This window comes from Pseudonaja textilis, chromosome Z (assembly GCF_049901715.1).
Source record: "Pseudonaja textilis isolate UNSWEBS1 chromosome Z, rPseTex1.2, whole genome shotgun sequence".
Lineage (NCBI taxonomy): Eukaryota > Metazoa > Chordata > Lepidosauria > Squamata > Elapidae > Pseudonaja > Pseudonaja textilis.
The window spans coordinates 101,386,264-101,411,099 of record NC_142008.1 but is presented as its reverse complement, the minus strand read 5'-3'; the positions used below and the strand labels follow the sequence as shown (position 1 = coordinate 101,411,099).

The 24,836-nt window shown below is 35.5% G+C and overlaps 2 protein-coding genes across 3 annotated transcripts in view; one reads left to right on the top strand and one right to left on the bottom strand.

Annotated features, from left to right (window-relative positions):
* Positions 1 to 2,089, top strand: part of LOC113442850 (parathyroid hormone/parathyroid hormone-related peptide receptor-like) — a 24,788-nt gene extending 22,699 nt beyond the window's left edge. The window contains exon 13 of the mRNA XM_087916962.1: positions 624 to 2,089. Within this exon, the coding sequence (XP_087773088.1) occupies positions 624 to 1,010 (387 nt within the window). The 3' untranslated portion in view covers positions 1,011 to 2,089. The remainder of the gene's footprint in view (positions 1 to 623) is intronic.
* Positions 2,037 to 24,836, bottom strand: DDX42 (DEAD-box helicase 42). 2 transcript variants are annotated; one of them, XM_026710651.2, is made up of 19 exons: positions 24,704 to 24,836; positions 24,484 to 24,527; positions 23,210 to 23,443; positions 22,668 to 22,818; positions 21,248 to 21,309; positions 20,787 to 20,823; positions 18,419 to 18,568; positions 17,818 to 17,922; positions 16,667 to 16,786; positions 15,503 to 15,679; positions 12,212 to 12,340; positions 11,799 to 11,898; positions 9,337 to 9,384; positions 8,085 to 8,182; positions 7,661 to 7,937; positions 6,698 to 6,924; positions 5,955 to 6,065; positions 5,762 to 5,860; positions 2,037 to 4,537 (listed from the first exon to the last, which is right to left on the bottom strand). In XM_026710651.2, the coding sequence occupies exons 3-19, from the start codon at positions 23,425 to 23,427 to the stop codon at positions 3,857 to 3,859; spliced, it is 2,790 nt and encodes a 929-aa protein (XP_026566436.1). In that variant the 5' UTR covers positions 23,428 to 23,443; positions 24,484 to 24,527; positions 24,704 to 24,836; the 3' UTR covers positions 2,037 to 3,856. The 2 variants fall into 2 exon arrangements, with proteins under 2 accessions (XP_026566436.1, XP_087773087.1); XM_087916961.1 differs by lacking the exon at positions 20,787 to 20,823.

Sequence of the window (24,836 nt, the reverse complement as noted above, 5' to 3'; positions counted from 1 at the left end):
TAGAATCCCACCCCTGCATCCGGCCCATGGGCTGTTAGTTTGACATGCCTGGACTACACCTATCTAATCATGGAGTAGAACCAGTGTAACACAACGCCTCCAATCTTCACAGGCAGTCCAGAAACTTCAAGTACTTTGTTCTGGAGTTAGTGATTAGAATGTCACATTGTGCTAAGCCATAACATTTGATGTTGGGTCTTGGCTTAGTATTATGTATGACCACAAAAAACATGCTTAATAAGCAATAAAACATAATTAATTTAGTTTGTGTGAACTTAGTCACACAATAGCAATTGCATATACCCGGTCTACATACAAACCATGCTTGTTTTTTAAATACACACTAATCTTCACCTTTGACCTTTCCGAAAAACAAACCTAAAATATAATGTGGGGTAACATTCCATCCTAAGACTGTGGTGGGTTACCCAATTTGAAATTTAGGGCTAACTTTCTAATTGAAAAAAATAAGTACACATTGGAGTGTTAAGAAAAAGTGAAGAATTGTGGGCACCTGATAATTTGGGCCAAAGCTGCTTCTACCACATAGTCAAGAGTTGAGAACAAGAGACGTGTTGAATTATCCAAGCTGCATTCCTTTGATGACCTGTCTCTATCTCTAGGTACAAACTGAAATTAAAAAAGCTTGGTTCCGGAGAAATTTGCTACTGGATATAAAGCAGAAGACCCGTATCACCAGCACAGGAGGGAGCTGTTATTATGGTGGCCTAACATCCCATGCAACCAATAGCATCAGTCTGAGTATGGCCAGCTGGGGCACAACCTCTGCAACCGCCATAGCTATGCCTTTGGTTGCCAGAAATTGGCTATTGCAGCTAGCCAGCAGTGGAGCTACACTGGAATACTTCCCTGTTTCTTCCACTCTGTATAACAGCTTGAGTCAGGAGATGATGCAGAAAGGTCCTGAGGAGATAATTAAGGTTTTGGTAGATTCTCCAGACCTAGAAAACCATTCCTGCTTGAAAAAAGATATTGAGACCATGCTATAAAGATTAAAAACATGTCTATCCATCTAGTTAGCAAGTTGCTAGATTGAATCCTGAGCTACTCATCATTGTAATGACTAGTTAGTTTACTATTGATATGAAAAGATTATTTATTAGTCATTTCTGACTGTTATTGTGTATATATAATTTTATCATGGATCTTGAGGATCGCTCAGGGAGATATGTAACGCTAGCAAAATTGCACCTATTTATTTCCAAACATTCTGATCGGCAAGACAGATCTGCCTTCTTGCCATGCATTTGCCATTTCATCCTTAGCAACAATACTTATCTACATATTATATCAATGGAAAGCATTTAATTCTCTCACTTGTAATATTGTAGTACTTGTTTTTTTTTTTTAAGAGTTCCAAAGTTAAATAGGCAAAATTGTTAGCTAACATTTTGGCCAATTTTAAGTAGAGAGTACTTTCTCATTCAACCAGTATGGAGTGTGAGAGAAGTAAATTTGTTTTTGATGTTCAATTTTATTCTTGTGTTGTAGTATAGTGAGAAATAAATGACAATGTTTCTTTCCAACATTAATTTGTTATTTAATTATCAATTCTACATCAGTGATATACAATGGATTTTGAAAAAACATATTCTATGGAAGTTTGTCCCATTTTTCAACAAACCATTCCTCCCAACATAACAGTAACCATTCTTGAAGAGAACTGATTATCCTGCCAAACTACTGTGGATTGTACAATGATGAAACAAGCATTGATCCAACAGCATATTCAACATACTTTTAGCAAGTACACATTACTAGTCTACTTGTATTTGGAAATGCAGTTTTCAAGGTAGTCTAAAAGAAAAACAGATGGTAGGAAATGTATGATTAAACCTTCTGTATGAAGCACAGAACTTCAGTTAATATGACAAGAGTATATCACAAAAGCCAGCCAGTATCTCTTAAGGATCCCAGTTTGATTTCCTAATATCATTTAGAACAATCAAGTATTTTGCATTTTCAAAACTAATTTGGAATAAAATAATAGCTAAACTAAAGACCATTCAAGACAATTATACTAGTAATAAAACATTTATTAGAAGAAAACATGGAAAGTAAAGGACATGGCATGTCACAGAATCTTAACAGTTTCAGATATATCTTCATAAAAATGCAAAGCAAGAACATATACAAACAAGATTTTTTTCCTATTCCTCTGGGAAAAGAAGTTTAAGAACATGCAATTAAAAATACCAAGCAAAACATTTTGCATTAACTTTCCAGAGGTGTGTGACAGTCATTCTGAAATTTGTTTTTTCACAGGTCCTCATGTCTGCTGCTTCAAAAAATCATTCCCAAATGTACAAGGTTTAAGCCTGCCCCCCCCCCTCAATCACAGAAACTTGATACATGAAAAGTGCCTCTCCACCACACTCCTGAATATAATCTTGGGGATAGGAAGGAACAACTTTGCAAACACCCACAAAGTAGCAAACAAAAGATCTTAAATGAATATTGCTGAGAACAAAATTAATCCTAGTTGCTTCCTATGTTTTCATAGCTGCATGCATGGTCTGTCTTTTCTATTCAAGGTTAATGTAGCTTCAAGAATCTATACTTGTTAACAAGCCGATATAAGTAAACCTGGATCATTCCTAGATACAGAGACTTCAATCTGAGTAAAAACATCTGCTACAATTACCAGTTTCATTGTGTACTTTAATCTCTGCTTCTGCAAGGAAGCTTTCAAAATATAAATGATAGGATGTTGCATAGATTAACATGGAGATTTCCATTTGTCCTAGGAAATGTGTTTTATTCTACACACTATTGTAATTGCAATAAATCAAAGGAGTCAAATTTCAGCCAAAGACATTGTCTTACCTAGTTTACATATAAAGGGGAAAGTGGCATTATTGCCTACATATCTGCTGTGTAGCCTTTCCACATCTAAGAAACAATTCTAATCTTTTTCCTTTAGCTACAATCATGCAGATACAATTAGGTGAATATAAAAGATAGAGTGATCTGCATCTGTTGCCTTCTTAACTGCTTAAACTACCGACGACAAAACATACATACATACATACATACATACATACATACATACATACATACATACGGAAATCAAACCTGGTATTCAGTAATTCAAAATGAAAGGGATTTAAATTAATCAGTGCTATTCATCAGATGAAAAGTAGAGAGAGCAGCTGAAAGACTGATACAAGCCATAATGAAGCAGCAGGCTTTCCATGCATGATCCAAAATGTTGGTGTAAAAGGGCTAATTCCATTCCTTCCATCCTCGATTTCTGCCATAAGGATCATCACAACTTTACAATGTCTGCTGGTTTATCAGTTTGATTTACTCTCAAACAGTCCATGAACTGTGCCTATGCGTGAAATTAAGAATCTAAGAATCTATGCCAGGGCACATCCAGCCACTATAGCCAAAAGAAAAATGTGTAAAACCATTCTCGTTGTAGAAATTTAAAAGGTAGATGAGTAGGTACACCAACTAAACAAGTCACTTTCTGTCAAGTCTATGATGAAGAAATTAAAATATACCCTATCCCGTTTATTCTTATGTTTAGAAATATTTAGTTAAAAAAACCCCACAAATTTTTCCAAGGGATAATCAATGTTGTGAAACCACTCTGGATGGACGGATTTTTCAAATGCAAAGCACGAAAAAAATTATATTAAAGAGGAAACTTTCTTTTGACCAAAGCATAAAACTGATGTGGCATTAAGGGGAGGTGGTTAATATTGGATGTACTGAGTCAGGCTTCCTTGGGAAATGCTATTGTCCACTCTTATCCTTCCAAATAGCCACTTCTGGTATGGAGACCTTAGAGAAAAGCACCTTGCCATTTGAGGAGAAGTGCAGATGCTTAACTATCCCATCGGCTTTTTTTGCGCTTGGGGGGTTCAGGAACTGCAAAACCATCTGTCTTGCTGTTGTCTCGGTTGCTGCTTTCTTTCTTGCTCTCATTATTCCTATTTTCAATATTTCTGTTTTCATTGTTGTTCCGGTCATTGTTGTTCCGGCTGTCTCCATTATTTCTGTTGTCTCCATGGCGACTATTGCTGCTGCTCCCACCTCCAGAATGTCGGCCTTCATTGTGTCTATGGCTATCCCCATGGCGGTTTTCTCCATGGCGGTAACCTTCCCCATGGCGCTGGCCATCACTATGGCGACTGCTATCTCCATGGCGCTGGCTGTCACTATGACGACTACTACCCCGATTGTCATTGTATCTTTCCCTGCCTCCACTGTTGCCTTCTCTGTTGTTGTTGTTGATGGCGGCATTTGCACTATTGTAACCCTGAATGCCTGCACTTGGAAAGCTAGTGATGCTGTTTAAGTTTCCAGAACTTGTGAAACCTGGGATACCTTTTGCTAAACCTGATACTGCTATGGGACTGTCAGGTTTAGCTGAGTTCTGCTGGGCTGAATTTGTTGGCACAGAGTTTAAGCTGCCTGCACTGGTCCAACCACTGGCACCTGCTGAAGAACTGCCCGTCTTCTGGTTGCTAAAGCTGGCAGCAACAAAATGGCTCTTATACTGGGACTACAAGAGAAAAAACACTACAGTAAATATAATAGTATTCATAAAATTTCTCAAAGCAACATGGGCCTGTTTAAACACCAATTAAAACTGGAGATCGGGCGCTAAATGGGATAAGCTTCTGCTTAGTAGCCAGAAATTATTGACTAGCACCTCTTTCTTGACTTAAAACAACAGAGTTGGAAGAGACCTTGGAGTTCTTCTATTCCAACCCCCTGTTCAGACATGAAAACCCTATATCATTTCAGACAAATTGTTGTCCAATCTCTTTTTAAAAACTTCCAGTGTAGGAGCATTCACAACTTCAGAAGGCAAGTTGTTCCATTGATTAATTGTTCTAACTATCAGGAATTTTCTCGCCTTGATTATTTTTCATCCATTGCTTCTGGTTCCACCTTCAGGTGCTTTGAAGAACAGCTTGATTCTCTCTCCTAAGTGGCAACCCCTGAGATATTGGAACAATGCTATAATATCACCGCTAGCCCTTTTCATTAAATTAGACATACCCATTTCCGGTAACGATTCTTTATATGTTTTAGCCTCCAATTCCTTAATAATCTTTGTTGCTCTTCTCTGTACTCTTTCTAGAATCTCAACACCTTTTTTACATCGTGGCGACCAAAACTGAATGCAGTATTCCAAGTGTGGCCTTACCAAGGCATTATAAAGTGGCATTAACACTTTGTGTGATCTTGATTCTATCCCTCTGTTAATGCAGTCTAGAACCTTATTAGGTTTTTTTTTGGCAACTGCAGCATACTACTGGCTCATATTTAAGTGACTGTCCAGTAGGACTCCAAGATCCCTCTCGCTGTTATTACTATTGAGGCAGGTGCTATACCTGCACATTTTGTTTTTCTTGCCTAAATGTAAAACCTTACTTTTTTAACTATTGAATTTCATTTTGTTAGATAGTGCCCAATGTTAAAGTCTGTCAAAATCTTCTATACTTAAGCCTACCTTCTGGAGTGTTGGCTAAGGAACCTGTTTTAACTGATTTGTGGGGTGGGGTGGGGAATTGTTAGGTAACATTTAGTCCCCCTTACAGCCCTCGAGTGTTTATGTGATAATTTTAATTAGCTGGATTTTCTTCTTCATAGATAACCTGGTACAAATAGCAGACACTGGGTTCCAAAGATTAAAGACATCTTGGAGTGAATATCCTGATTGCAACAGCACTACAATGAGGGCAATGAGATCTTAATATATGATTCTTTTCATACTAACCTGAAACGCTGCTTTCATTGCAGATAACCTGTCCCCCATTGCTCCTGAGGATGGCTTATATGCTTCATAGTTGACCATTACACTGTTGTTTCCCCGATCCTAAGACACAAAGTTGCATTGTTCAACTGAGGCAGAAGTCTTGGGCATGCTTAGTAGCAATAAATATGTCTGTTATCTAGGCATCGATGCTTACCACATTCTCTGATCCTAAGCCAGGCCGCTCACGGTATCCCAGGCCACCACCACCAATATTTAGCTTCTTGCCCTTCCCTCCCTTGAAACGTGATTTCCGGAACCAAGCATTCTTGGAGAGAAAATTGTGACATTAATAAAAAATGTTGGGTTTCTAATATGTCATCACATTATTGTGTTTTATATAGTCCGGTTACTCTGGCAAGTAAGAAAGTGAAAGCAAAACTACAGTTGCTCTTTGTGTTCTGTAAATCCTGACTTCTACAAGCCCAGTTTTATATAAATATTCTATTTGAAATATTCTATTTCAATAGAACACATCTAATATTTTTGTCATACACTTCCATAGCTCTATTCTTAGGACCTTGCTTTAGAATAGCTTCCATCTTCCATCTCTGCAGTGGTTCTTTCTATACTCTGCTTTCCCTTCTGCTGACATAAGACTACATGGCTATGGGGATGGGCTATGCGAATGGAGAGTGACTGTACTGAAGCTCCATTTGTGCAAGCAGTGGGTGTGCATGCAAAATCATCCCCTCTTCCCCATCGCTGCTGGTCTGCAGAGCTGGAAAAGTTGGGGACTGCTATTCTAACTTTTTGGCACAGTCTGGCACAACAAAAAATATAGTAAAATTTCAAGTAAATTTAGTCCATATTACTTTAAATTTACAACTTCTTATATAGTTAGTGTATTCATAACTACTATATGTGCTTCAAAAAAGAAAAAGAAACCAGATATTTTACCTGCATAGCTAAATCCAGAAGTTCTTTTGAAACGTGCTGATTGGCTCCTTCCAAATTCCGAACAAGATCTCCAGCAAAGTTGCTATCTTTCTGAGTCAACAAGGTGTAGGCCACACCCTTTTCCCCTGCTCTACCAGTACGTCCAATTCGATGAGTATGAGTATCAATATCCCGAGCCACATCATAATTGATCACAGTCTTAATGGAAGGAATATCCAGACCACGAGCTAGATAGAAACACTTCAGATATGAGGTTGGAGGTCAAGAATGCAATTCTCAAATACTATAAATGCTTGTCTTTTTTTTTTTAAAAAAAGCTATTGTTCTTGTCCTTTCCAATGCAGTCAGTCTTACATCTATTTTAAAAGCCCTTTTCATTTCCCACTTTCAATGTTAGAAATGATTTTTCTAAAATTCCATTTTCTCAGCTATGCTTTTCTATGCAAGTCACGTACTGATTTATGCTTTAAGTGTTAATAGCAATAGCACTTAGACTTAAGAGAAAAAAGAGGAACATATCTATTTTTATACCTCTCTTTTTAAATGTGTCTTTTTTTTCAGACTTTCACATTTCTGATCTAAAGAGTTATTTTTCCTAAGCTTGGAATAATGAGACTGAACTGAAATTCAATTTTTGCTAATGAGGGGAAGGAAAGGAAGAAACATTCACTATAGATTTAGTTCTGTGTATCCGCCTACCATACTACCATCAAAATGGAAAAATAGCATTTTTGAATGCTTACTATCATTTCAATAGTAACACTTAAGAGCATGATAGTTTCAAACAACGTATTTAAAGAGTGCCCCCCTTCAATCTCTTTCACAGAAATACATTTTCTAATGCCTTTACATATAAATATAAATTACATATAAAGCAAAGAAGCCATACTGATTGTGGGGAGGGATAAAAGGATGCTTTTAGAAACAATTTCTATGTCTTTTAAATCTGGCTTGCAATTTTACCAGCCACATCTGTAGCAACCAGAACTGGAAAGGTCCCTTTCTTGAAATCTGAGATGACTTTGTTCCTTTCACTCTGGTCCATATCACCATGCAGGAGCCCTAGATCGTGACCCTCCTGTTTAAGGTTGTTGGCCAATTCTTCTGCATTTGCCTTCTTGGTGACAAAAAGGAGGACACTCCCTGAAGAAGTGAATTCCACTAGACGACCAGTCAGCCAGTTCCATTTATTTGGACCAGAGCTGAGGATCTCCACAATTTGAGTAATATCTTCATTTGCCTGTTTGGGACAACAAGGTCAACAGAGAACATTAGAATATAAAGCAAATATTTTCAAGCAAGACCCAAGCAGGGGAATATACAACCTTAAGACTTACCTTTTTATTAATAGTTTCATTCAAATAATTATTTTAGAAGGGGAATTTACCTCTCCAATATCTCCCTGCACCACTCGAATTGGATCAATCAGGATATCCCTGGCCAGTTTCTCAATCTTCTTCCGAAAAGTTGCACTGAACAGAAGAGCTGTTAAATCAGAAATGCAGTGTTGATTATATCACATAACCAAAGAGATATCAGAACACAAGTCTCCACTAAATCAAGTCCCTTGGAATATGGACACAACAGCTGGATTCACAGGCTACATCAAGAATATGGTTTACTATAGGAATTGTGGTTTACAAATCAAACAGCAAGCTTAACATGTTTCTAAACAAACCCAAATGAATCACATTGTGTGGTACAATGTGTGAACCAATGACCACACAATGATGTAGTTCTGCACCTATTCAGAGACATAAAACAACATTCTTCTCTCACTTCCATTAGCAATCATAACATAATTTATCATATGTAATACATTAATTTCTGAAACACTATAGCACTGTTTACCAGTAAGTTCTCATTCAATGCTAGTAGTTTTTACTGAATTAAACGAGTAAACAAGCTAAGCTATTAAGTGGAATATAGCCTGAAACACAAAAATACACAGATTTTGATATTTAAGAGTTTCTTCTGCTAAAATCAGTAGCAATTTTCTATCATTTTATTGCAGGAAACATATACAGAAATGTATATTGGGAAGGCTTAATGTAGCTTGAAAAAAGAAATGGGGGAAAAAAAGAACTTCCTTAAAAGGCAAAGAGACAATGAAAACTACAACCGTGCTGACTTCTATGGAATGGCCTTATATATTGTGTATCATTATACTATGCATTGCTGCCATCACCTCTTCCCCAAAATATTGAACCCAAGCCTAAGACTATCAAAAGTTTGCGACTGTGGCTTGAAACTCTGAAACTGAGACACATATTTATGATCTATTTTACCTAGAATAACTCCTAAACTTTGCTGTTCAAGATGGTTGCTAGTTCCCTACTTTCCTTGCTCACATAAATGTGTGAAGAGGGAGAAATAGATTTCCTCGTCTGAAGCCCATTCAGACAAAACTTTAGACAATAGGGGAAAAAAATGAAATCAGAGAAAGATGGGGAAATCAGAGATAATAAAATATGGGGAGTGTTTTCTCTTGCTTAAAAGATGCATTTGATATCTATCCTATCCTATTCTATTTGTAAATCCAGGTATGGTTTGATGACTTGAATTAATATTAACAGAGAAGTCTAACTCCCCTGAAATATTTTTGTGAGAAAATCTGCATTAAGAAAGCCCATACTCACTCTGTCTTTCAGGGCGGACATGACTGGCAACTGATCGGACTTGATATTCTGAAGAAAAAGGAACGAAATCAAGTGAAAAGCATCACCCTCTAAACCATACCCAATATAGTCACAATAAATTAATATACGTACATACATATATAAATACAGATATAGATAGAATGGGTACAATACCAGAAAACGTCTTAATACTTATATTAAAGTCTTGGAATATCATAAGAGAAAACAAGTTTTGGTAAGTCTGTAAAATAAAGTGTGTTGTAGAGGATACATCTAGACAGGTAGTCCTCAATATACAACAATTCATTTAGTGATCACTTAAAGTCACAACAGCATTGAAAAAAGTGACTTATGACTATTTTGTCCACTTATGACCATTTCAGTATCCCATAGTCATGTGATCAAAATTTGGGTGCTTGGCAAGTGACACTCCTATTTATGATGGTTGCAGTGTCCCGGGGTCATGTGATCAACTTTTGCAACCTTCTGACAAGCAAAGTCAAAATTTTATGAACTTTTTTGCAATGTTCATTAAGTGAATTCACTGGTCGTTAAACAGAAACTGCAGAATGCTACAACCAGTCATAAAGGTGAGTTGATTGCCAAGTACCAAAAACGCAGTCATGTGATCCTGGGGTAAATGTGCAGTTGTTAGAACTCTGGAAATGAGTCATAAGTAGCTTTTGGAGGGGAAAAGTTTTTCTCATAACTTCAAATGGTTACTAAGCAACCATTTCTTAAGCAAGATAAACTGGAGTAAACCTCCAGATTAAAGAACTTTTGAAAAGAATAGAAAGCAATTATCATTATGACGGCTAACCATCCAGTTGAATTAAAGTATTATACAAGGCCCGAATGAATGAAATGATTGAATTCTAAGTTAATTTTTATGTTTTCAAAACATAGAACAACTCAGTAAACTCTCTGTTTTGAACGGATGCTGATATATTTTAGTAAATAAACTAAGAACATTTTAATGACAATTAACTAGAGTTAATTAATTTCTGAGCCATTATGTGTTTTGATTTTTAAATCACAAAGGTAAAGTTTTCTCTGAGTAGCAATCACAAGGCCAACTTCTTACACTGCCATCTTTAACAGGAAGTGTGCAAAAATAGAACAGAAAAATTGTAGTACAAAGAAAACAAAATGCCTGAAATCCATAGCTGGCCATGAATGAGTTGACAGATATATCTGGCTAAGCCTCCCACTTAAAATAGTTCAATATAAACTATAATTGCATTGCAGTTCCTTTCAATTGAGCTAATAGCAAATATTGATATATTGTATTATTTTATTTAGCTTGTTTATTTAATTGACAGCCTAGTTTGGCCTTAATATGCTATTTTATTTCTTGAATACAAAAGAGGGAAAGGGAATAACCAGGCTCACTCGTGCTAATGCACGTAATGCTAAAATCATGGTTTCATTATACTGTACATACAAATATGATTGGTAAACTCATTTTGATATTTACATGCAAGATTTTGAAAATTCTGTCAAAATGAAAAATGGAAATTTTTTTCCTTCAAAGTCGCATTTGGAGTATCCTTCATTGAGGATTTGGAAATAAAATAATTAAATAAATTATTTATTGATGCCAGTGATTAATTTAGTAAAAAAAATCAGTCCATTTTAGCTCATGCATACTCTTTTGTCTACTTATATTATGTATAGGCTGTTTTAGACTTCTAGTCTTTGCCTAGTCTCAATACAGACAAATAACGGTAAGGACAACTTCTCCAGAAGAGACCTAGTTTCCTATGACAGCCCTGCATGCTTCCTACCTACATGACAACAGGGCTATAAAGACAGGTGTTCCATGCCACCTTCAAAGTTACTGCCATCAAGAAAAGAATAGAAGACAAAAAAAACCACCTTTTTTCCTACTGATTATAACATGGTTGATTTAACAGAAAGGAATTATTGAATTTCTGTCTGAAGCTTCCCTGGGTTTCTAAAGAGGGAAAGTTTCCATGCCTGACAGAGATCCCTAAAATCTATCTTCATAAATATCATTTTATAATGCCCTCTATAATGAAAGGACATTATTAAGAAATATTCCCAACTAACCGTAGAGATTATGACAGAACAAATAACATAGCTTGATATTAGTATTTACATTCATAAGATATATATTTCATTCTTTATTTCTCATATTTTTGGTCTCATATTTTTTCTTCATTAGGCAAAACTACTTGTTTTCTCCAAGCTTACAGCATTCCCACCCTTCATTTTGCACCAAAAAACAACACCGATTATTTCAACTATTACATAAATATCTATACTTTTTTTGTAAAACTGAAGCTAGCTAGCTAGCCTACTAGGAAAACACTTAAACAAAGCATTGGTCTTTACAATAATTTTGAAAGTGGTTATCAAACCAAATACTTCTAGAGGACAATAGGTAAGAGCAACAAGGGCAATGTTTATTAACTATGGTTATAAGGACTATTACGTACCAAAACCCATATCAAACATCCTGTCAGCTTCATCAAACACAAGGTAAGTGACTCTCTGAAGGTTTGTGGCTTTCTTCTTCACATGATCAATCAAACGGCCCTGTGTAGAAACATTTAACATATACCTTAAGCCTGGAAGCAAAATAAATACCATGTGATTCAAACTATGGGAAATATTTGAAATGGGCATCACTGTTCCAAGTCTCCCTATCCCTTATCATTTGGAAGTCTTCAAGTCTCTGCATCCCTGTCCCTCATCATTTGAATTTTTCTGAATCTTGCTAGTGAGCATTGAGTTGGGATTAAGCAAATCAGAAATCAAACAATTTCAGAAAATTATTTTGTTCAAAAGAAGAAAAAACAAGAATATTTTGTTCCTCTCTGCAACACAATCATACTGGTGAAACACTCACTGGAGTGCAGACAACAATTTCTGCCCCTTCTTGAAGTGCCTTGGCCTGTTCCCACATGCTGCCTCCACCATATACAGCTACAGATCGCAGATTGTAGGCTTTTCCAAAACGCTTGCACTCAGCATGGATCTAAAACCATATAGATTCACATCATGTTAAGAATGAAGTAATGAAAAACTGAGAAAAAAGTCCTAATTAATTTTTAAAATTAACTTCAAAAATCTTCCTATTTGTTTGCATAGCAGTAGGCATTTGTTTGGTAGAAAGAACTTTTTTTAACATTTAGTGGCCTCAAAGTAATGAAAATAAGAGATATGAAATGAAGCTTCGGCACTTCCTTATTTAATTATCTACCTATTTTATGAATATAGCTTTCATTTTTGTATCTAATTTTCAGCACAGACTATTTCAAGAATATTACATGCTACATTGGATCTATATACTCTCCATATGAGAGTTAATTATTTCGAAAATGTGCATATCTGCCTATATTAAACAAACAACTCTGGGCAATTTATATAAAACAAAATGGAAAATACAATGAAAAGCAAATACAATAAAGGCATCTCAAAAAATATTCGTAATGCCAAGTGGGCATGTAGCATCATTACAACTTTCCCTAACACTTGAAAGGTTTTTCTGAAGGGCCAACAGATTTGAGGCCATCTTGATCGATAGGGGAAGACTGCTGCAAACAAATAAAGCACATTTCAAGATTCTAGTTTTACTGAGGTGTTTAAAACCATGCCTAGTCTGTCAGATCTTGTGGAAACCACAGACTCTATTCCGAGGAACCTCATCCCTGAAGATAAAACTGGTCCCATTTTGATACTCTTTCTCATGGCCCTAGAGAGATAGGCTTAGTGTTTATAGGTAATCCTCAACTTACGATCACAATTGAGTGCAAAATTTCTGTTGCTAAGTGGAACATTTGTTGAGTTTTGCCCCATTTTATGACTTTTTTTTTTGCCATAGTTAAGTAAATTACTCCAGCTGGTAAATTAGTGACATGGTTATTAAGTGAAGCTGGTTTCCCTATTGTGACTTTGCTTGTCAGATCACAAATTGTGATCACAAGACCCCTGGGTACTTCAACTATCATAAATATGCATTAATTGCCAAGTATCTGAATTTTGATCATGTGACCATGTGGATGCTGCAATGGTCATAAGTGTGAAACAGTCATTTTTTTCAGTGATGTAACTTGTAACGGTCACTAAATGAAGTATTGTAAGTTGAGGACTACCTGTATTGGTTTTTGTACTGAAGTTTTATTTTTGTAAGCTGCACACAATCACTAAGAGTAAGTTGAGGGAGGCATATACATTTTCTTAATAAATAAAGACGTGTTATAAAGATGCCAACCAGAATCTTCTTAATACTCTTTAAGAATGGCCTGTTTTAAAATATTGGAATGTGCTGAAATGAGTAATTGACATTTGAAATCAGACAACAAGATAAACAATTTTATAAAATTTGGGATCTATTCTATCAATGGTTATACAATAAAACATAGTAATGAAATATGTAGATTCTTAGAAAATAATATATAAAGATGTATTCTTTTTATTGTATCTACAAAATGATTGTAAGATAGATTTGAGATGATCATATCAATTGTCATAAAACAAATTAAGTAAAATATGGATTATTTCGTAAAACATGAATGAATAAAAGTATAGTCAAATGATTAACAATGATATTAATGTATTTAATATTTGGTTGAAAATATGAGAATATATACAATGCAATTGTAATTGAAGACTACGAAATGGAAGCACCATTTGTAAACCAACGGACACACTGTATGTGTATGTATATACATACATACATACATACATACATACATACATATGGAAGATGGCTTGACGTTTTTATGTTTTGTTTGTCTATATTTGTCTTAAAAACCAATAAAAATTAAAAAAAAAAAGAATGGCCTGTTTTGACCATGTTGCAATATTCCAAGGTGGAAATGATTAAAGAATAAGTGATCATGAGAAGAGATGGCCAGGAAATGCAACTGGCTTGCAAGATGAAATATTTAAAAGCTCTTGAGCAGGAGATGTGAATTCATGAAGACCCCCCCCCTCAGATTATGTATCAATTCACTCAGTGAGAATGCTATCCCATACAAAATTATAGATAGCACAATTCTAGAATTACTTGTGGGGAAAGAGGGCAAAGCTCCAGAGATCTCAATTTTCTAAAGTATTGATTTGCCAGCTGTTCATCTCCAGTTAGACTCTCACAGCCTGTAGGCAACGGGAAATCATTTTAACAGTATCACATACAGTGTGGATAAACATTTTTCTTCAGTAATTTAATTCTTCTCTGGTGTTTCTATTCCCATCCATCTAGCACCAACTGTTACCTGAATTATATAGGCTGCTCTCTATAGTTCTGTTTCCTCTTTTCATTTTTCCCATTGCACAGAAGGCAGAATTTCAGTTTTTGGATTAAATATTCAGGACAAAACTCTAAAACCTCCATGATTATGGAACAGCATCCAATTGGAGCAGTATTGTAAATGATAATAGGAACAGCTACTCACAGCTACTAGTGTCATTTTTGTAATTACTCTTTCAAAAGTAATAGAAACAAAAGCAGGTAGTCCTGTGACATTCATACACGAAGAACTATATTACTAATTTTTTTTATCACTTTATCAATCACACCAGCACAACATGCTAGAAAACCACACTCAGAAAAGTTCTTTGCACTTCCAGTACAAATTCTTTTCTCTAGAGATTTTGTAATTTTCGGAAGAAGCTAGTTGTATTAATAAATGAGCTAGCTTTTTCATAAAAGTAATTGTTCTCTGCTTAATTACAATCACAATCATGTATTGAATAGGATTTTTAAATAAAGATAAAATTAGTAGGAAAAGCTAAAAAGTAGAACTACAAACCTATAATTTTAAGAACATTCAAAATTATTTTTGTTGTACTAGTTTTTCAGACAATGCAACTTCCTATATTTCTAAATACCAGTGATCAAGAGAAAGATGTACTTTATTTTTCCCACAGCTTTCAATAACAAATTACTAATGAATAGTAAACCAATATGATATTAAAATCACTAAATGATTTTTCTGAGTTGGTAGTTTTGATCAAAACGAATAACTAAGACAAGTTGTTGCTAAAGGAAGCAATAGATACCCTTCAATATAATCTCCAAAAGATATAATGAATACTATATATTGTAATTTTAGAAAATGATAAAATATTATTCCCACTTCCATAAATATTTATTTTCCCACATTTTTCTCCACAAAGATTCAAATTTACTTACCTGTTGGCACAATTCTCTAGTGGGACACACAATTACTGCAATGGGACCATCACCTGGCTCCAACTCCTTCTGATCCATAATGTGGATTAACATGGGCCAAATGAACGCTGCAGTTTTTCCACTGCCGGTTTTTGCAATGCCAATCATGTCTCTGCCACTGAGTGCTACTGGAATTCCCTACAGAGAAAGAGGAACAACACTTTTAATTAAAACTCAACAATACTTCAAAATACAGCAGGTAATTTGGAACTTAATAAATTAATTTGAAATTAATTTGTTTATTGAAACAAAGATGGGAGAATTTCATGCCTTCAGATTTTGCTGAACTATAACTTGAACTGCAGGCTGTATAGTCAATAAGGGATAAGGAAAACCACATTTAACCAATAAATGGATGGTTACAGGTTCCTTATTATTTCATCAGAGAAAATCACATTTAAACATAATATACCGTATCACACTGTACACTGCCTGAGATTTTTCCAGTACTCAAGGCTGGTCTAGAAACCAGCTGGTCTAGAAACCAATTTTAATCCTACCTTAGGCATGAAAGCCAGCTGGATGTCACTCAACTCAGTACCCACCCCCACCTCTCAAGACTATTGTTATGGGGAAAACAGGAGGAGCAAAGAATATTATATATGTTTGCCACCTTATACTAATAAAGGGGGATAAAAGTCTAATCAATCAATCAATCAATTAAAGGAAACAGAGCTTATAGTCCTGTATCAAATTCTAAGTTGTATCATGTATTTAACAAATTATTTTCTGGTTACGTTCTGCAGATTTATGAGCTGTAAAGAAATCAGACAGAATAGCTAACTTTTTAAACTGTTCTAAATCAGGGTCCCCACCCCTAATCTGTGAACTGGTACCAGTCTGCAGCCTGTTGGGAATGTGGCCGTGCAAGAGGTGGGCAAGTGTGTGAAACTCCATTTTCACATAATTAGATTGCACATGGAACCCCTGCCTGCAACCCCTGCTGCCCTGCAGAGATGGAACGGTTGGGACTGTTCTAAATAATTTCTAATTTTGTTGGAATGTTCTGTTTTAGTTATTTGGTTTTTCAGGCTCTATATCTCCAAGTCCGTTACATTTGGTAACCAAGTTAGAACTGATAGTCTCTCCCTACTCTCTCAAAAACTATGAAACAATGATACTCACCTGACACTGGATAGGAGTGGGTTGAGTGTATTCTGATTTTCTGATTTGGTGCATAAGTTGCTCATCAAAACCAAAATGAGCAAAACTACTTCCTGGCCTTGGAGGAGCAGCACCAGAAACCTAGGAAAAAGAGAATTAAATTAGACGTGCCAAAGCTTACATGCTTATATTAAGAAAATTGTTTAATATGCCTGTTGGTGTGGAGCAGAAATGGGCTACTTACTTACCCAAGTTGGAGGTTACTGGAAGGGATAGGGTGAAAACAGTTTAAACAACTTGTTGCCCAACAAATAAGTCAGAAGAGAATTTCCAGTATTTGCTGATGTTACTGGAAGGGGCAAGATTGAATTTGTTACACTTTTTTTTCCCTGGGACTCTGGAAGAAAAAATGTTCTCTTTCCCATCTTAAATTTCCTAACCACACCTGACATGAACTAAAAATTACATTATTAATTTCATCCATTTTGTTTCTAAATTTCAGCATCATCATTTGGGGTGCTTTAACTATATGTATGAGAGTGGCTTGCTTCAGAGGCTTCCTGCTCCTATATGATTCTTGGTCTTGGAGACAAAAAGAGGATCAATATTGCATTGGTGTAGTGTCTCTCGCTTGGGCAGGGAGTTGGACTAGATGACCTATAAGGTACCTTCCAACTCTGATTATCTGTTATCTGTATTACTGACACTGATTCCAAATATTGAGGCTATCACCAGGACACTCAGAAAGGGATGCTTGGATTACATGGGAATTCCACTCCCACCTCACAAGACTATTGTTATGGGGAAAACAGGAGGAGGAAAGAATATTATATATGTTCATTATATCCTCAAACCTCTATGCCTTTCACTTGATGGACCATAAGAAAAAGTAAACAGCTAAAAGAGCTAAAAAAAATCACTAGTAATGGACCAGAAACTGAAAAGCCCAGGAAGCATTTCAGAGAGTCTAGAAAGAGGCCTCTTTCCAACTCTGACATACAAAGAATAGTGCTACATGAACTAAAGAGGTATTTTTTAACACAACTGTTTCCTTTTGGAAAGCCTTTCCTGGTCTGCTGCAATATTGCGGTAAGATCCACCATCTGTTTAGCACACAATAAAATGTATAAACAACAAGTGTCCACAAACAAGGATTCTTGTTTTCACCTTACCCGGAGATTTAACTTATGGCGCAACTCCACTACTTGTTGTGGAGTAAGACTGGTGATTTCCTCATGCTCATCGTAGAAGTTTTTCTCAAACGGTGGGTATTCAATCTGCAAGCCAATTACTCCTTATTAGTGAGGAATGCCATCCGAACAGGTAAAAGCTAATCATTTCTAGCTGCTGTGATATTATGATCCTTCAATTACCAGAGAACGCTAGCAAAACATTTGTAACACTGGAACATCAAATTGACAGTCAAGGTAAGGAAAACAAGAAATGCAATAAAGCTCTTTTGTCAAAATAAAATCCTTTACCTATTTCAGCTATTAATATCTAATCTTTCAGAAATACTAAGGTCCCCAATCCCCTGGTCATGGAGCAGTACTGGTCCGCGGCCTGTTAAGAATCAGCCGCACAACTGGAGGTGAGTGGCAGGCAAGCGAGCGTCTGATTCCCCACCCCACATCTACGGAAAAATTGTCTTCCATGAAACTGCCAAAATGGTTGGGGGGTTGCTGCATTAGAGTTTTTTCCTAGTTTGCTTTTACTGACTTATAATTTAGCTTAACAGTGATACAATTTTATGAAAAGAATAAATTTCATCACCTCTGAATGATCAATAGGTGGCAGAGGATCAATAATTTTTTTAGATGGTGCTATTGGATTGCCATCACTATCATACTCCAAGTTATCTTCCTCCTCTTCTGGAACCACACCAGCAGTGGGGTTTTCAGCCATGTAACGGAAATAAGCTTCCTGCAGCAAAACAGAAAAGTGTAACTGCATACAGATGCTGAAAGGGAAGAAATAGTTTACTGCTAATCACATTAAGGTAATAATTTACTTTAATGTGTGCAAGAGTAGTAAGAGTCTATTTGAATTACATTTTAGCACTGAAATTATCTAATGAAGCTACAATGACTGACAAATATGAACAATATTCTAAGTCTTTTTATAATGTACAGAATCCAGAAGACTCTTGTAGATCTCCATAAAAATTCAGGTAAAACCACAAAAGACTTTGTTCCAAATGACTTTAATATGTGATTTCTTAAGAATATATGGTATTTTTATACGAATCATATTCCAAATTCTTTTCTGGATCTCTGATGCATGTGAGAGGATTTATTGTGATTATAGGTAGTCCACACTTAACAAAGGAAGCTTGGACTGGCAACTATGTCCCTAAGTAAGGACATAGAGGACCCAGATTATTGGGGGCAATATGCTGACTTTGTAAATCACTTAGAAAGGGTTGTAAAGCACTGTGAAGCGGTATATAAGTCTAAGTGCTTTTGCTATCGCTAAATAATGCTGTACAACATTACAGTGGTAATTACGGCAGTCCCAGTTGTCACTATGTAAATCCTGTGCTGTTAAAGCAGTCTCATAACCACTAATTGTGACTTCCCGCTGGCTTCCCCACTGACTTTTCTTGAAGAAAATGGCAGTAAAAGTTGCAAGTTGTGATCATGTGTCCCTGTGACATCATGATTGCAAGCCAATTGCCAAATACCCCTAATAACCCCATGACCGTGGGGATGTTAAACTAGCTGCAATTATGAGGACCCATGGTAACAAGTACATGCATTACGGGACAAGGTAACTTCTGAAAGACTTTCGTTAAAATCTCTTCATAATTTCAATTTTAAAGATAAAATGAAAAGAAATTAAGTAAGATATTTTGTTCTTTCAAAAGAAAATATTTACACTCAGAGGAACTACCTATCAATATTTAAAAACCTGAATTATTTTTCGTATCTACATTTAACCAATTTTATTAACTGACTGCTTTAACCATTTCTATAACTGTATCAATACTCCAGTGTTATTTTCTGCCTTTAAAAAATTGGGAGAGATGTACATAAGTTTTTTCTGCATATTCTAAGTACCTTGTCAGATTCTCTGTTATAAATGAACCAAATAAAAAGATAAGGGTGGAAACATCTCTATTTAGAAGTTAAATTTTTGTTTGCAAAAAAATTATTTCTGCATTCTAAACATGTATAAGCTATATCAACTCTGTGATATACAGGCTATTATTACACATACAGGTAGTCCTTCACTTACAACCAGTCATTTAATGACCATTCAACAGATATCAAAAGAGCTAATTTAGATCTGTCCTCAAGGTTACCACTCCTGCCCCCACCATAATATTGCATTTTGGGAGCTTGGCAACAAACAATTGCAGCATTGTGCAGTCATGTGACCACAATTTGCAACATTTTTAATGCTGTATTAATAACCATGTGGTTCACTTAATGACTATGGTAACTTGCTTTACAATAATTGTAAAAACAACTGTAAAGCAAGTCTGGTCCTGCGGTGAAAAATGCAAAGACTTGTGATTGAATTTGCACTTTGGTAATGGGTAATTACCAAACTTTGTAAATGGAATGGCCTTCTTGTCACTCAAACATGCTAGAATTGTGATTTCTAAAGGTATCTGCTAAACAGTTTTTTTCCCTAGTCTCAAACTGTGCCTTAGACTTACTGTCATAATTTACTTTTAAAGAAGTATCCATAACGAATTGAGTATGCTCCTGACTGAAAAGACCTCCTACAGACAGGTAACAAGTGAACTCCACTGAAATGGATAATTACACTATACTTGCCATTGTGGTATAGAGATGATTGTCCACTCATTACAAAAACAAGGAATCACTTTTGTATAAATGTAGAAAGTGGATACTTTGGGCATCAAAGACATACTAACTTGTTACCAGCACACAGGTTGCGGGACAGTCTAAAAATATTAAATTAGATGTTCTAGTGTGAAAATTAAAAGAGAATCACAGAAATTTCTATTAAAATTGTGTTACGTGATCTCTCTAATGGCTTCTACTGACACATTCTCAGCAGTGATTTATATGGTCAAAAGCATCTTTTTATGTTAAGATTTAACACTAATTTGTTCAAGGGATCATATTTAATTTTTACATAAATAGAAAAGATTTTGTAGAAAACTCACTTGATCATCTTCTTCTTCAATATCATCGCGTATACCCCTGGAAAAATAAGCAGAGAAACAAAACTTCCCTGCAAATGTTCCACATACCCAGCTCCATATATTCAGCCTGATGAGTGCCAAAATGACTCAACATAGATACATTCAGCTGCAATAAAAATACATTTCCTATAACAACTCCAACCCCCCAGAACTTGCCAAATTCCGATGAGCCAACTGGAATTTCCAAATTATGAAATATGAGAAGCGTTAACAGAATTTTACACCTGAAAAGGACTAAAAAGTCAAGTGTTGCTTGTCATAAGTCAGAATTAATCATACACTAGCCCCATACAATTTAACCCTTAAATTCCAAATCATAGCCTCTAGAGAACTCTTGGTACAAAAATAAAATACCTAACCAGAAATAACATTATTGATGGCATTTTGTTTATTTCAACAGGAATATGATATATGAAACTTACTTTGAATTCTTTCTTTCCTTATCTTTATCTTCTAATCTTTTCATGTCTCTAGCAGCTTGATCCTAATAAATCACAAAACATGATTTTAAAAAGTAGCATACTTAATATAAACTCCCATCAAAATCCCTGCACCAGCTTAGAAAGCTCAAACTGCCCAAGGAGCTGCTGATCCAGTTCTACAGAGGAATTACTGAGTCTATCATCTGCACCTCTATAACTGTCTGGTTTGGTTCTGCAACCCAACAGGACAGACACAGACTTCAGAGGATAATTAGGACTGCAGAAAAAACAATTACTACCCACCTTCCTTCAATCGAGGACCTGTATACTGCAAGAGTCAAAAAGACGGCTGTGAAAATATTTACAGACCCCACACATCCCGGACAAAAACTGTTTCAACTCCTTCCCTCAAAACAAGGCTATAGAGCACTGCACACCAGAACAACTACACACAAGAACAGTTTTTTTTACCCAAAAGCCATCACTCTGCTAAACAAATAATTCCCTCAACACAGTTCAACTATTACAAAGTCTGCACTACTATTACTATTAAACTTCTCATCACTCTTTATCACCCATCCCCTCCCACTTGTGATTATAGGTCTGTAACTTTGTCATTTGTATCCTAACGATTTATATTGTTTCCTAGTATGATTTGATTGCTGAATGTACAATTAAGTGTTGTGCGTTATGATTCTTGATTCTTAACGAATGTATCTTTTCTTTTATGTATACTGAGAGTATTTACATCAAGACAAATTCCTTGTGTGTCTAATCACACTTGGCCAATAAAGTATTCTATCTATTCTATTAATTAGAAGTTCATGGAGTTGTAAGCAAGTAAATATAGTCCTCAGCTTAAGTCAATTCATTTGGCAACTGTTCAAATTTAGCATGGTGCTGAATACATGAAATTATAACATCATACTTAAGTATTGCACTTACTAATGGCAATCTCTGTCCTAACTGCTATCATAACCAGAGGACTACTTGTACATTATTTGATAAACCAAGTACAGATTTTTTCACTGAACTTGATTTTAATGGTTGCAAAAACTGAACAGTGCCTTTCTTTATAAATCTGATGTGACAGACTGGTAAGATTTAACAAAAACAAGTATCGGATTTAAACAAAAGCTCATGAAAGCATGGTCTTTCCTGTGATAGCAACCCAAAATATTTTTATAGCTAAAAAGACAGCAATTCCTTTATTCTCTTATTTGCTTTTTCTTTCATTTCTGTAATATCAGCTGGGCAATCTGTTGAAAAGTAAATACATTCAGAATAAATTAAAAAGTGCTCAAATGAGTAAGATTAATACTATTTTTATTATTTTAAGATCAGATTTAAAGTATAAGTTGCATTTCTCAAATTTTGATGTCAAGCAATCTTTATAAAATTAAAAGAAATAGTAACTTACTTCCACTTCAGCCATGAATGCCTCTAATGGGTCATCCTCACTATCTGAGTCAGTTGCTTTGGAATGGAATTGCTGACGAGTAGGAGAGTTTTCAGCAGGAATGTATGGCAAGTCAACATTATTGGAATCTTCCTCCTCGTCTTCAAAATATCTAATCATTAAAAGAAAGAGAAAAAAGGAATTCCTTAATAAAGAATCCAGTTATCAAAAAGCCAGCAACATAGGACAGAAAAACTTGATATCCAGTTTACTGTTTCTTAAAATATGTTATATGACTGCGAGTTAAGTAACTACTATATCTTAACTATTCATTTATATGAGCTGGGTACAGTTCAAGCTGCATTCAAGACTAATGTGCCATAGTGCAGCTTAAAAATAATAAAAATAAAACGAGATAACTAAGTCATACTGATTTTACTGACTGTAATTTAAAAAAACTACATCCCTCATTGCTGCTTTTTTTGAGATATTGTTAGGTAACGCAACCATCAAATTTTGGAAAATATATCTACTATAGAAATATGTGCAAAATAAGAGCTTACGCATTCTCTTCATCAAAATTTGCTCGTTTAGATCCAATCTTGTAAAAGGATGGCAGCTGAGGTGGTGGTGTCTTCCCAAATCCAGAAGAACCAGGAGCTCCAAAAGCACTATGAGATTGTTGTGGCAGCTTGGGCTCCTCCTTCTTTCCAGAAGATATTGAAAAGCCACCAAAACCAAAGCCTCTCTTAGTGCCAGGTCCACCCTTGTTCCAATTCATGGTGTTGGTAATGTATCTATAGAAAGACAAAATCAAATTTAAAGCCACATATACATTTAAAAGATTAAAAAATTTATATAATATGGATTAAGTAGAAAAGACTGATAGGCAAATAAGTTATTACTTTTAACAATTACCACCTACTTTAGGAAAGTCCATCAAAACAAGTATCATCATATTTATTAGAGGATGTCATTTTAACAATTCAAAATCGGCAAATTACAGTTTAATTTAATGGAAGAATTTTGTTTACTAAGACAAGAATTCTACTTTTGTTAAGTATTTACATAGTTACTTTTTACCGGGTATTGTAACTAAACCAGACACTGGAGCAATAATCCTTTTGTGAGAGATGGGAAGAAATGTTCTATTAAAGAGGAAGTGCGATCATTTTTTTCTTGGTATATTCCTTTTCAATTGATTCTGTATATAGTAAAGGAAAATAATTTTGCCACCCTTTTATTCATTCAGGTGAATGAAACGTTGGGATTCACTGCAGCCTAGACTTCCCCGTGAACTACTTGCTTCTTTCCATACCCTGACAAACTGCAACAGAGTAGTGACTATTCTAAACATTTTTCCACCATTTAAAAAAATATTCAGTGGTCCCTCCTCTCCTCTTTAATATTCAACTGTCCCTCCTTCTAAATATCTAATCATTGCAGAAAAGAGAGAAAAGAAATTTCCTTCTGCCCTCCATTCCAACCCAAGATTTCCCACTCAATCTTAAATAATTGATATCATATAATAAATTATGCCCTGCTTATTAAAAACTAGTCGAATACAGAAATTAGCAACTATGTTATATTATTAATAAATATAACATCAAAGCAACTCACTATACTATTTACATAATCCTAAGAATCACCCATCATTTGGTTTCAGGAATAAATGTTTAGCCAAAACACTTAGACAAAATGTAGCAAGTTAGCTAAAATAAGTTAGCCAAAATGTAATAAGACCATCTATTTTAATAGGTGAACATTCATTATCTACATTAGCTTCTCAAATTGTCAAACTCTCTTCCAAACTGATTTTACATGTCCTCTTACTCACCTCGAGGCGGGCCAGAGGCCGGGCCGAAGACACAAAAAGATTACCTGATGGAAGAAAACGTGAAAACGATGAGTTTCAAATGTTTACGTGCCCTGACTAGGCCTCAGCCCCGCCCCCTTCTTTTCCTCCTTTAACCAACGGCCAAACACAAGACGATTCTAGGCTCTCCTCAGGCCCTTTGCTTTGCCTCTTTTTTCTGGTTCTGTTCCGTTTAACCTACCGATTATTACTTGGGTATTTGGGGAACTGTCTTCCTTCCCTTCTTTTGCTCGAGTGCTATAAGGTACAAATGAGGAGGTAGACGCTGCCTGCTGAAATGATCGTGACGTACAAACGTCACGCATATAATAAAC

Bases quoted from the DNA above. Each gene is read 5' to 3' on its own strand.
- DDX42 (XM_026710651.2), bottom strand. From the start codon at position 23,427: ATGAATTGGAACAAGGGTGGACCTGGCACTAAGAGAGGCTTTGGTTTT. The intron at 21,310-22,667 runs GTAAGTTACTAT...GTGATTTATTAG, and splicing joins CATTCATGGCTGAAGTGGAA to GATCAAGCTGCTAGAGACAT. The intron at 16,787-17,817 runs GTAAGGTGAAAA...TCTTTTTCCTAG, and splicing joins GCCATAAGTTAAATCTCCGG to GTTTCTGGTGCTGCTCCTCC.